Raw genomic sequence first — 13,808 nt, 5'->3', positions numbered from 1 at the left:
CTCAAATGTCTTCTCTAACACCACAGTTTGAAAGCATGAATTCTTTGCCACTCAGCCTTCTTTATGGTCCAAGTCTCAGATGCATTCATGTATGTACGAGGTCTCCAAATTCTCCACATTCCTGTTGACACTTGTTATAATCTTTTTATTCAATGGGTGTGGTGTTTCCACTGTGGTTTTGATTTGCCTTTCTCTGATAACTAATGATGTTGAGCATTTTTTTCGTATGCTTGTCGGTCATTTATAGATGTTTGAAGAAATACCTGATCATATCCTTAGCCCATTTTTCAATTGGCTTTTTTTTTATTATTCATTTATAGTAATTCTTTGTATATTCTAAAGTCTCTATCATATTTATATGATTTGCAAAAATCTTCTCCCATGCTGTGGGTTGTCTTTTATTTCTTGATGGGGTCCTTGAAGCACAAAAGTTTTAAATTTTGATGACATTCGCCTTATCTGTTTTTCCCTTTGGTTGTTTGCCCTTTTTATGTTATATCTTAAAAACCATTGCCAGGTCCAAGGTCATGAAGATTTACACCTATATTTTCTCCTAAGAGTTTTATAGCTTTAACTTTTATATTTAGTTTTTCTATTCCTTTTTGAGTTAATCTCCATGTGTAATGGGAAGTAGGGATTCAGTTTCTTTTTTGGGGGGATATGGTTATCCAATTGTCTTAGCATCATTTTTGAAAATAATTCTTTCCCTCTTTGAATTGTTTTGACACCCTCATCAAAAAGAGTGCGTGCACGTGTGCTCAGTCGCTAAGTCACATCTGCGACCCCATGGACTGTAGCTAGCCAGGTTCCTCTACCCATGGGATTTCCCAGGCAAGAATATTGGATTAGGTTGCCATTTCCTTCTCCGGGGCATCTTCCTGACAGAAGGATCGAAACCATGTCTCCTGCATTGGTAGGTGGGTTCTTCACCACTGAGGCCCCAAGGAGGGTGTTGCCTCCCCATTGGGGTATCGAATCCTAGTCTCCTGTGTAACAGGCAGGGATACTCACCACTATATTAACAAGAATCAATTGATTGTAAATGTGAGAGTTTATTTCTGGATTCTCAACTTTATCCATCGACCTATAAATCTATCTATAGCTCTGTGGTAAGTTTTGAAATCAGGGAGCTTGAATCCTCCAACTTTGTTCTTTTTCACGGTAGTTTTAGCTATTCTGGGCCCCTTGAATTTCCTTTTCTTAGGCTTTTTTCATTGCTAGGATGAATGAACTCTTTTCTATTTCGTCACTGCTCTGTATAGAAAACTATTGAAAGTCATATATTTATTTTTGTGTCCAACTACTTTACTATGCTTGCATATAAGTTCTAAATATTCCCCAATCCATTAGATATGGGTTCTTAGCTAGACAATCATATCTTTTGCAAATAATAAGCTTGTCTCTTCCTTCCCAAATTCACATCTCATTTATTTTTCTTCTCATTGTTTTTCCTTGAATTTCACACTCTTCACAGTGTGACATCCTTGTTTTGCTCCTTGTTTTCATAGGGTTGTCTTTGTTATCAAGGATTATATTATTCATTCCAGGTCATCACTGAGGTATCACATTGTCTGTTGCATTGAAATAAATACATTTATCATCTTGACAAAGTCTTTTTATTCCCAGTCACTAAGAGTTTTCATCAGGGTTCATCTTATTAGGATAATTATGTGGTTTTTCTCCTGTGTCCTATTCATATGATGAACAATATTAATAAACTCTTAACATTCACACCCCCTCCCCCAGCCCCTTGCGTAAACTGTATCTCTTGAGTCAGTGGGAACAAATTAGCTCACATTAACAGGAATAACTGAGGTCTCACAGTGCAGCTCCCACCTGTATAATATAGAACAGATGTCACAAACTGAAAGTTGGCAGGTCACGTCTGGTTTGGCTTGCAAGGGTGGGGTGGTGTGTGTGTAAAATACTGTGTTAAATTAGTTTCCAGCGTTTAAAAATCAGGAGGTTTCAGACTAAGAGCTCCAATTTTTGGTTTCTCTTTACAAATGATAAAATCTGACCATGTGAGTCCTGCATTCTCATAGGATGACAGTGAGCTAAAGTTGCCCCCTGGGTGAGGGGGCTACTGTACAGGACTCCTCATTTACATCTTTTTCACATCCTATTGTCTCCATACCATATTGTTCCCAGACATCAAGGTCAAGGGTCAGTTGCCAGACTTTATATTTGTGTAGTTATTTTTCTTATAATGGAATTAGGTGAAAGTGTGTAATCATGTCCCTAGCAAATGCGGAAAAACAAGAGACCAAGAGGGAAATGAGCTTCAGGAGAAACAGAAGCACACGTAATTCTCAGGGGAAGTGAAGAATATTCCTATAATGCTCAATACACAAACTGTGCCTGTTGAAAAGATACAATGTGAGATGCCACCAGCTAAAAAACTAGTAAGAAGAACATGAAAAAGATGTGTAGGGGAAAGAAAAAGGAGCGGGGGTGGGGTTCTGACATGTCCATTGGGCTTGTTTCAGGAGGCAGAGAGCACCCACAATGCTATCATGAAATACCGTACTCTATCTAGCAAACCAACACCATCTTGCTAGTTTTGTCCTTGAATCTGAGCTGTGTAGCTCTTGACCCTGCTCCAGTCCTGGGTGGCTGTAGTTCGAAGTCCTGGCCAATAGCTGTCAAGTGCTGATCAGATCTCCTGCTTGTTCTGCCCTCTTGGGGTGGGGAGACACAGACAGCTGAGGGGGAGAGTGGGGATGGTTAACAGGAGAGCTGGATCCACTTTTTTTCAATTTATTTGATTGCACCCGGTCTTAGCTGTGACATGGGAATTCTTAGTTGTGGAATGCAGGATATAGTTCCCTGACCAGGGATCCAACCCAGGTACCCTGTATTGGGAGTGAGGAGTCTTAACCACTGGACCACTACAGAAGTCCCCTTGATGTGGGATGGGACCAAGTGGGCTTCATGAGATGCCCAGCTCCCTGATAGTAAACCCTAGTGGGCAATTCTGTTTCAGCTTTCTTCCACCTCCAGTTTCAGGGACATCAAGGATATGGAAAAAGTCAAGGATGCCATAACTTCTCCTGTAGCTTTCAAAGCACTCTCAGGATCCACCATGTCAATCCCGCTCATGCTGTGTCTTTCTTGCTACTAACTTTCCGCTTCCAGAGCCCTTCCAGCCCTTCCTCCCGACTTGGCCACCTCTGGGCTGCCTCCCTCTTCCCCCTTCTTTCTTTTCTTTTTTTTTTTTTTTTGTGGTGGAAAAAGTAAGGACTGGGGAGACCAGAGTCCTTGTTTACCCTTCTCAAGATGAAAGACCTCCAGGATGTCTTCTCACAGACTTTGTGGCTCTGGTTCCTTGTTTGTAAAACGGTGGGGGGTGGGTGCTCTGGGTGGTCCATGCAAGAGAAGAAGTGCTCGAGGTTCTGAGCGCCTTCCCGTCTCTAACAGTGGCTGGGACCAGTTCTCTGTGCTCATTCACGAGTACTTTCTGTTTCTGTGTTTTTGGGGAAGTTGCTTTTTCTTGGTATTGAGTGAGTCAGGAGAAGAAAAATCATTGGCAGTCCCATCTCTCAAAGCCTCAGGTAGGGCTGTGGCTTCTGACAACACTAACGGCTGATCTTGAGGCGGATTTCGAATGCCTCTAACAGATATTGTGACACAAGTCCCATTCAAGAGTGAAAATGGAAATTCCAGCCTCGCCCTTTGTGACCTCTGAAATAAACTGCTATTCTTTCGTCGCCAGAGCTGCTCGCACAACAGCAGCCAACCTTCTCATTCCTAATTTGTAACGAGGAAACGGAGGCATGGGGAAGAGCAGTGATTTCCGGGATCCCTAAGAGTTCTTCAGGCTCTGGGTAAAAAAACACATCTGCTCGCGTGGCCTGTGGGGAGAACGGGTCGGGGAGGGCGCCAGAAGAGGGCCTGGACCCTGGAGACGACCCCTCCCCGCCTTCAGGAGAAATGGCTGCAGTCACAGCCACTGGTGATGGACGGTGAGGAAGTCAGACCAGAGGCTGGGGCAGCCGGGCCGAAAGTCTGGATGGGCTGGTATTTCTGGAAAGATTTCTGCCCAAGGACGAAGGTCGAGGGTCGCGGGCCCGTGTGCACAGCAGGGGTGCAGGCATTTTAAAGGTTAAGAGCACCCGTAGAAAATAGAAGTAGGAGGAGGAAGTGGGGCGCTGGGGCGCAGTGCGAGAAGGAAGCAACTCGTCGGAGCTTCCCCTTTTTCCTTCTTCCCCGAAGCCCCCACCCCAGGCCCCTCGCCCGCTCCGCCCACCCATCCAGCCCTGCCAAGCCGCGCTTCCGCTCCCCCTGGTCAAGCCTCACCTTACTCCTGGGGGCGACGTGGGGGAGGGTCGCTGGCGTCCCTCCGGCCTTGGCCAGCCCTCAGCCAGGACCTGTTCCTTCCGAGGGCAGAGGAGCTCAGAGCTGGGCGTCCTCATACGCGCGGTGGGCTCGGGCCGGACTCCGAGGATGCTTGGGGTCAGGCTGGCCCCAGGCCGACACCGCCCGGCCACCAGGTGGCGCGAGAGTCCGGCTGGGCGGCCTGCCCCGCCCCGCCCTGTCATGGCCCCGCCCCGCCCCGGCATGGCCCCGCCCCCAGTCCGCCGTCTGAGCGGAGCCCCGATCGATGCTGGGACTCGCCGCGCGGGTCCCCAGCTCCGGCGCGGTGGTCGCGACGGTACCCGGAGTCGCAGGGAGTCGCCTCTGGAGAGGGACTCGGCGCCCAGCGGGGACTGCAGGTGTGTGGCCGGGGCGCGGGGACGCGGAGTGCACGCGTAGGGGCTTGAGGCAGAGCCAGAGCTGCCCGCGGACACTTGGAGACAGGTGCGCCCTGAAAGCACAGGCTGCAGCCAGTGCGCTGGACAGATCCTGCCGTCTTCTGCCTCTGAGAATAGGGCCCATTGCCGGGGACACGACTCGCACACACGCGTGCCCAGTAATCTCAGACAGAAGGGTATGCCGGCTGTCCATCTTTACCTAAGTAGCCACTGCTGGAGGCGTCTGTGCGGTCCGACTGTGACCGCAGCCTCCTGCTGCCTCTTTCGAGGCTGCCCTGTGTCTTCGGGTCAAGGAGTCTGCTCTCCCGTCTGGGAGCGCTCTCTCTCTGGGAGCCTTGGCATCAGGGGTCCTCAGCCACCAGGACCTCCAGCGAGCGTGGGCCCCCAGACAGTGGCTGCTTTTCTCCAGAAGCGCACTCTTGGCGCTGTCAGCTTATCCGTGTTTACACCCTCTCGGTATCCCTGCGTGACTCTGTGTGCGCGTGTGCATGGGTGTGCGCGTGTGCATGGGTGTGCGCGTGCGCGTGCGCGCTGGCCCATCCCAGGCCTCGGGTAAATAAAGTTCTTTAGGTCAGTAGGAGGAAGGAGATTATTCAGAGGGAAAAGGAAGGCGAGATGAAAGCAGCAGGATGTGGTATCAAGTAAGTTACAAGCCTCTTGCAGAGAGGAGGAGTGGGTTTGGGCGAAATGAGGGCCGGAACTGGGCCAGGTCTACCTGCGTCCAGGGTTCTGTCTGGGTCCCCCGTCTTTCCCTCCCTGCAGTGGTCACTCTGCCTTCTCCTCCACACCTTCCCTCCTCCTGGCCCGGGACTACCCAGAAGGGCACTGGTTCCCAGAACTTGTTAAAACACACCTTCTCCAGGCACCCCCTACAGTACAGCTTTCCAAGGGTGGAATCTGGAATCTGTATCTTTCTAAAATTTGAATAAGATCCGTTAAGTGATGAGGCTGGTGCCATTGCTTGGGAACCCTGGATGCTTTGGAAAGGAGGCCCGGGTTCCAGCTGTGCCCAGCTGTGTGACCCTGAGCCTCATGAGCATCACACTGCCCTCTCCCAGCCTGCTTCCCTGTCTGCAAAATGGGCCCTAACCTGCAACCTCAGGGAGCAAATCAAATGAGAAAGTGTGAGCAGGGCGAATGCACAGGGAGCTGCCCTGGGTGTTTGCAGAACAAGGGAGTGGGTGTCTCGGGCTTACCTGCTTCCTCAGCGGGGACACTGCGGTGTGGCTCCTCCGGAAGACAGTTTTGAATGGTCCACTCTCTCTTCCTGCTCAGAAGACCCTCCCCTGCTTCTTGAAGAATAACTAACCAGGATGGTTATTCTGGGGACAGCGCAGAGTCTGTGTGTGCCAGGCCTCACTGTTTTTTGTTTGTTGTTTTTAAATTTTGGTTTTGAGGGCTCTTTGTTGCTGTGTGGACTCCTGTTCTCTAGTTGTGGGGCAGCTCCGTTGCCTGGGGACCTGTAGGATCTTAGTTCCCTGACCGGGGATTGAATGCGCATCCCTTGCATTGAGAGGAGGATTCTTAACCTCTGGACCCCAGGGAAGGCCCCTCATCAGGGTTTTAAGATCCTTGCCAATCTCTTCGGTGAGGGATAAAGAACTGTCTTCTCTTTACAAGCTGTAGTGGACAGAGAAAGACCTCTGTCTCTTTGCCTGTCTCTCCCCAGCATGCGCCCCGCTTTTTTTTCTTTCGAGAAGAATCAAGCGGAAGCTAACCGGGTGACCAGTGTGTTTGGGTTTACTACAGGGGTCATAATGTGGAGGAGGAGGCTGGCTGTTGGAGGCTGCTCCATGGCCCCAGGTTAGTCTGATCACTGGCCTTCCGGCAGAGATGCGGAAAAAGGAGAGGCAGTCACCTTTGCCTGGGCAGCCCAACGTTAGAGGCTCCAGCTTGGGTTCAGAGGAACACTCAAAGAGCGCTGACTTGGTCTTTGTTCAGAGAGCCTCACCCACAAAGGACTGAGCTGGCCAGACTTCTGTGGGACCTCTGTGAACTAGAAGACTTGTTTGGCTCAGCTGTGGGTAGACTGAAAGCCTGGATCAGCTTTTTAAGCAAGGAAGTATCTAGAGGGGCAAGATGGAGTGATTGTCATCAGTTCAAGGAAGAGGTTTGAGGTTCTGGCATAGATGGCATGGGGAGTGGACAAAGGAAAGACTATGTCTGACTTCTATCCAGAGGCAAGCTGAGACAGCACAGCAAACATATATTACTTATTAGAGTATTCCATTGATGTGAAGATGTACGCATTTTCACATTTTAACAACTCTGAAATCATCTTACCATCTATGGCATCTTACCATTATAAAAGGCGGCAATATTTCTTTCTGGCACACAAAATAATGGTGGTGTAGTCGCAAAGTCATTTTCCACCTCTTGTAACCCGCCAGGCTCCTCTGTCCATAGGACTTTCCCAGGCAAGAATATTGGAGTGGGTTGTCATTTCCTTGTCCAGGGGATCTTCCTGACCCAGGGATCAAACCCATATCTCCTGCATTGCAGGAGGATTCTTTACCACTGAGTGACTAAGGAAGCCTAAAATAATGGTGCATCTTACAATTGATGGCATCTTTTTCGATTCTGTTAAATATGATGTGTATTTTGCAAATATGGGGAACGCTTTCGATGTACAGAGGTACACACAGAACCACATCATTCTTGTAAGTGAAATGGCACGTATCACTTTTTCCACCAGCTCTACCTTTTAAACACCAAAACTTTTCATGGTATCCAGTTTTTAAAAGAAATCCTTGTAAAATGTGTTGCTTGCCTTTATAAATCTAGCACATGGTGTGTGATTTAATAATTCCTTGAAAATATTAAACGGTTCTACCTGCCATTTTGTGCATACCTTGGGTCTGCTCAGGACAAAATTTTTGTCATCTTATTGTCCTTTTCCCCTTTAGCTATCATTTCATGGTCCTTGGCAGTGGGCTAAGTATTTCTCCATCTCCTTTTCATCTTCACTGCCATACTCAGGTTGCTACAACTATTATCCACATTTCATGAAGGAAGAAACTAAGGACCAGGATGATACTGCTAGGAAGCGCCAGGGCTGGGTGGATAACCAGAGATGACCCAGCCCAAGGGGTATTCTGCCTGTGCCTGTGGGTGTGGAGGGCATGGCTTGTGGGGCTGACTGGGAGCCTGAATGTGGCCATCTACAGGTCTTCTCTGTTTGCTTCCAGGCTAGTGGCCGGAAGGTTCTGGATAGTTGGGTTATCAGCCAAGTGCCTTCCGGATAAGTGAGGTATAGCTGTAGCAAAGTGCACAAGATTGGAGGGTAGGGCCGATGAATGGGAAGAAGTGGGTGACCAGTGGCACCAAGCAGACACTGGGTCCTTCTTGAGTCTACCACATCTAGCACTTGGGGTGCATGGCTTTGAGCTTTAGGGTTTGTCCTTAGTGGGAGACGCCTGCCTCCAGCTTTCCCCAACTCCCAGTCCAGCTTCTCTCATGGGGATATAAGACGACAAAGCTGAACAGGTCACATTCCAGCTGTAAATCCTCCCGAGCTGCCCTGGCCCTCTGGAGAAGGTCCATACCCCTTAGCATGCCTAGCAAGGCCTCCGCCACCCAGCTCAGGTCACCCTGCCTTCTTCATCTCTTGAAGCTTGGGCAGACCTCAGTACCTTTGCACGTGCTGCTCCTTCCCACCACATTGCCCTTCCTGTCCACTGCCTGCCTGGCAGACCATGAATTCATCCTTGGATGCCCAGCTTCAACCTCATCATCTTTGAAGACTTCCCTAAGCCCCTCTTCACTCCACAGCACTGGCTACGCCATCCTTCCGTCCTCCCCATGCCTTCCTTGTCCTCCCGGAGCACTGGCCCCTCTGGCCTGCAGGGTCTGACCAGTGACTCACCAGGGCCTTCTGATGCTCAGCACAGCTGTTCAGCTGTCACCATCAGACTCCCCAGGATTTCTGAGAAATCCACGAACAGCAATAGTGGGGGCTGCCAAGGGGGCTGCGGAGCACAGGGTGTTGTGGGGGGCAGAAGGGTGGGGTCCGGAAGGAGTGGTGTGCTTTTCATTTTCATGTCCTCAAGAGTCTTGCTGCTGTTGTTGTTGACCTAGGCAAATGAGTCTGTGTGGTTTCCTTGTCGGGGGCAGGGCAGGGGTGTGACAGCTGAAGGCAGCTTCTGCCTCCTGTGGAGTCAGGGGGGCTGTGTTTCTGCCTGATTCCCCTATTTCTAGCCCTGTGACCCTGGGTTGAGTCCATGTACATCAAAAGTGTCAGTTTCCCCATCTCCCTAGAAGCGTGCACAGATGCTTTATATGGCCCCTTCCTCATCTCCAACAGTCCATTCGTTGGCTCAGCACCTCTGCACGGAGCACCTTCCATGTGCCAGGTACGTGCTGGGGCTCTGAGGACGGTGAGGGAGACAGATAACGTTCCTGGAAATTTTTCATTTTGGCTGCATTGGGTCTTCATTGCGGGCTTTTCTCTGGTTGCGGCGCTTGGGCTTAGTTACCCTGTGGAATATGGGATCTTAGCTCCCCGACCAGGGATAAAACCTACATCCCCTACATGGGAATGCAGATTCTTAACCACTGGACCACCAGGGAAGTCCCTCTCCCCTGGTGGAAATTAGTCTAGTGGGCAGGACACTAGATACCTATCGTGTAATTTCCATCATGAGAATGATGAGGTCCCGGGCGAGTATGGAAAGGGAACCCCATATAGTTTAAGGATTAAGGAGAGGCTTCCCTGAAGAAGTCACATTTGAGTTGAGAATTGAGAGATACAATATAGAAGAAAATACCAATGGTAATAAAAATGATCCCCAACACTGAGCAGACATGTGCTAAGCCCTCTCTGGGTGCACCCTCTCAGGAATTCCTTTATTTCTGTGGGGTGTGGGGGCCTCCTCTCCTACAAAAACCAAGTGAGGTTAACTCTGGCATAAACCAGAGACCCATCCCCTGCGCCCCATCTCCCCTCTCCTTGTCTCTCCCCCTCCTCCGAGGTCGCATGAAGGTCATTAACACTATGAGGGGGCGCCTCCCTTTTCTTTTGCACTGATCATCACCAGAGAGTACGTTCCTTTGCTGCTGAGGGGCTCCTTGCAGGAGTCCCTTGCATTTGCTCTCACATTGGCTATCCATAGCGAAAGGAGCCTCCATCCACAGAAAACCACCGTTGGCCTTTCGTTCCGTCCCTCTCAGAGTTGCTGTCCTTACAACCCAGATTTTGTGTATTTCCTACGAAGTCATCCTCTCAGCACCCACATCCTTCTTCCTTCCAGGTTTTCTTCCCAGGACCCCAAGGTCTCTGTAGACGTACCTCTAGCCTTTGGGTCTGAGCGTTTGTTCCTGAGTGACTTGGTGGTTTTGACTCTCATCAGGCAAATCTCCCCACAGCCACTTCCATGCAGCCTGGCTGAGGCCACCCTCCTCCTCAGTGCATTTTCTGGGTGAGATTACATCTACACCTGCTGCTCTTATGGGAGACTTTCGAACTCAGTCTCGATAATGGGCCTCTTTCAGAAGCTGATAAAGCCATAGATCATCCCCTCCATCTCCCCACAAAAGGCACACGTGTGCACGCACACGCATGCTCTTTCAAAGTTTTGCAGAAAACCTCTGGGTCTTCTCAGACCTCTGCTGTCCACCAGGGAACCCAGGTGAGTAACCTCTGATCTGGAAAACAGGACTTTCTATACACTGATTTCTTTGGCTCCATGCAGGAGTCAGCTGTTGTGAGAATGATGGATCTCTCCTTGGGGAGATCTCAGGGCTCGGTGTGGGGACCACTCACAAGCCGTGTGCACGCTTCCTGGGTTTATCATTGAATCTTGAATTCAATCCATTTCCAAGATGATTGAAGAACATCACTTTAGCTAGTAGTTGTTGTTGTTTAGTCATTAAGTCGTGTCCAACTCTACGACCCCAGGTACTGTAGCCCGTCAGCCTCCTCTGTCCATGGGATTTCCTAGGCAAGAATAACTAGACTAGATCTTCCCAACCCAGGGATCGAACCCATGCCTCCTGCATTGGCAGGTAGGTTCTTTACTGCTGAGCCACCAGGGAAACCCTTACTTTGGCTAGTGGTATCCTTAAAAGAAGCCCTCTGCTCTGGTTCCCCTACCCCCAGCCAGGGAGCTAGACTTAAGGCTAGAAACGAGACCAGAGAAGGTGCATGTTGGTGGCTATTCTCATGAATAGAGACGATCCAGGAAGCAGAGAGGCAGCCACTGCTGGTGTTTTTGCTGCAAATATTCTCACGGCCTCCCTTGTTCTCAGGGACTGGCGTGAGTGTGGGCCTTTATTTCTCTGATGTGGTTGTAGTTCTTTAGAGCTGATGCCTTGAAGTCAAGTGCCATGTGTAAAGGAAGTTTTCTTCAATTCCTCATTTCTAAGGATTTGTTAAAGCACAGATGGAAGTTAGGTTTGCCAGTTACAATTGGAAGCATCCACTAGGAAAGCCTTGTATTCTTTCGCCTTGAGGTAGGTTTGTGTGATGTGTTACATCATTAACTTCCTTCTCTTCAGCCTTGCTTGCCCTTTTGGAGTGAACTCTGCTTAGTCAAGGAGTTTTGTTCTTTCAGAACAGTGCTAGGTTTGATTTGCTGCTATGCCTTTAAGAATTCTTGCATCCGTGCTCACAGATAAGGTCAGCCCATATTCTCCTCTTTTGTACTGCTGTTGTCATGTTTTGATGTGCTGTTTATGCAAAGTGATTTTGGAGGCATTTCATCTTCTCCTGGGGCTTCCCTGGTGGCTTGGTGGTAAAGAACCCACTTGCCAAGGCAAATGAGGGTTCAATCCCTGGATTGGGAAGATCCTCTGGAAGAGGAAATGGCAACCCACTCCAGTATTCTTGCCTGGATAATCCCATGGACAGAGGAACCTGGCGGGCTACAGTCCACAGGGTCTCAGAGTTGGACACAACCGAGTGAGTGATCATGAGAATCTTCTCCTGCGCTCTGGGGACAGCTGGCAGAGCAGGGCATGGTCTGTGTCTCGGAAGTTGGAAGAAGAGCTTAGTCTTAGGTCTCCACTACTGGATTCTCGGTTTCCCATTTCCCAAGCCTTCCTCTCCTCTTCTCTCTTCCTTACCTAGCACCTCCGTGCTCCCAAGCTGGAACCTCAGAGTCATCTTTGATTCTTGAGCCTTCAACAATTCTCCACTGATTCCCGTGAGTCTCTCCTTTTCCTGCCCTTCAGCTGAGGGAAGGCTCATTTCCACTCTTAGATGCTTCCATCCATCTGGAGAGTGGTGCAAGGCCAGGTGCTGTGTTTAGTGGGGACGCTGATAAACCATCTCATACCCAGAGAAAGGTAACCAAGGTAGTGATGGCACAATACCGCATGTTTACAGAAGAAGAGATGTTTTTCTATATGAAGAGGACATAAAGGAGAAGTCATATCCATGCAGGAGACATGGGATCAATCCCTGAAGAAGGAAATGGCAACCCAGTATTCTTGCCTGAAAAATCCCATGGACAGAAGAGCCTGGCAGGCTGCAGTCCGTGGGGTCACAAAGAGTCGGACACAACTGAGCAACTAACACTCTACTTCGGGACTAAGCATAATTCTTTGGAAAAGGTGAAGACCTGCCCTGTAGAGGTCGTTCTCCTAGGAGGAAAGGGACCCATGAAGGGAATTGTGAGGAAATAGATCTCAGCTTACCACAGGGAAGAGCTTAGAGAAGTTCAGAGCAGAATAACAATGGAATGGGCAGACTTGTGGTAGTGAGTTCCCCATTGGGAGAAACATTCAAGGAAAACGCATGTCAGACGTAGAAACGAAAGCTGTGAGAATAGAGACACATCACTTCATTTCTAAGCACCTCTAACTCTCCAAATCTTGGTGACTGTGTCTTACTGGCTGTAGAAAAGTTGGTTGTTCTGATAACATAATTTGAATTTAAGAAATTCAGTGGCCTTGAATAAACAAATCCCAAAGCTGGGCAGTTCCCTCACAAATCCTGCAGCCCGTCTTCAGAGCCTGTCCTCCCAGAGCAGGAGCTCGGTATTGGTTAGAAAACCAGAGCCATGCATGGTAAGACTCTGGAGCCACAGCTGGACATAGGGATGCTTGCCCATCTCCTGTGCTTGATAATGGACTTTTTTTGGGTGAGGGGCAGGGGGGAGTCTCTTGTTCTTGGCTCCTCTGAACCAATCTGATAAAATGGACTACTTCAGAGACACCTTCCTCTGTGGCTGTCCCACAGAAACTCGGTGCCAATCTGATCCACCTCCAGGTCACGCGGGGAGTTAATGGCCTCTTGTTCTTGGGGTTTTTGAGCCAACGTTTAATGGGCCTTTGCATTTCGCATTCACTTCTGTACTGACATCTTGAGAGTTTCATTTTGAGAAAACCCAAAACTCAGAGCTCTCCTTCGCCTGTTATTGTGCTTAAGTGAACACAGGGGGGTTGTGGTGTGATATTCAGACTACTGAATGGGAGTAGGAGCTGAGATCTCTAGTCCTAGCTGTCCCCCACTCAGCCGCTCATCTCCCTAAGCCTGTTCCCTCTTGGCTCAAGGGGCTGTATCTATATTCTGACATCCTATGAGTTTTACAAAGTCTTCTCTCCAAGTGTAGACTGATAGGAGCTGCTCTGATGAGCTAAGCAGAGAGGGGACCCGCTCCTTCCCTCATGTTACCCATGTCATGGCAGGACTCCCAGAGGCTAAAGTCCTTCTGACCACAGTGGTGGCCTGCCTCCCTCCACCCAGGCTTCTCTACTGGAAGTCTTCCTCTGAAGTCATTGGTGGCCTTGTAATGGCAGATTCCAATGGCTTTCTGCTAGTTTGCATCTCTTTGCAGTTTCTGTAGCATTTGATGCCCAGCACCACTTGCTAGAGAGCTTCCCAGGTGGCTCAGTGGTAAAGAATCCATCTGCCAGCTCAGGAGATGCAGGAGATGCAGTTTCGATCCCTGGATCAGGAAGATCCCCTGGAGAAGGAAACGGCAACCCACTCCAATGTTCCTGCCTGGGAAATCCCATGGACAGAGGAGACTGGAGGGCTACAGTCCATGGGTTCGCAGAATCAGACACAACTGAGCGACTGAGCACACACACACATCCTGACCTAGAGCTTCT

General features: G+C 49.4%; 1 protein-coding gene across 9 annotated transcripts in view; it reads left to right on the top strand.

The window, feature by feature from the left end:
- The first annotated feature begins 3,252 nt into the window (after window positions 1-3,252).
- Window positions 3,253-13,808, top strand: part of PIK3R5 (phosphoinositide-3-kinase regulatory subunit 5) — an 87,568-nt gene continuing 77,012 nt past the window's right edge. Inside the window, exon 1 of one of the 9 annotated variants that reach the window (XM_061391023.1) lies at window positions 3,253-3,827. Coding sequence is in view for 3 of the 9 variants with exons in the window: in XM_061391026.1 (XP_061247010.1) it covers window positions 4,604-4,715 (112 nt within the window). In the remaining 6 variants the exon portion in view is untranslated. Of the gene's footprint in view, window positions 3,828-4,568; window positions 4,716-4,819; window positions 5,396-8,749; window positions 9,107-13,808 lie in introns of those variants that run through there. The other 8 variants (XM_061391026.1, XM_061391017.1, XM_061391018.1 and 5 more) reach the window with 8 other exon arrangements.

This window comes from Bos javanicus, chromosome 19 (assembly GCF_032452875.1).
Source record: "Bos javanicus breed banteng chromosome 19, ARS-OSU_banteng_1.0, whole genome shotgun sequence".
In the NCBI taxonomy this organism is placed as follows: domain Eukaryota; kingdom Metazoa; phylum Chordata; class Mammalia; order Artiodactyla; family Bovidae; genus Bos; species Bos javanicus.
This window is presented reverse-complemented; position numbering and strand designations above follow the sequence as displayed.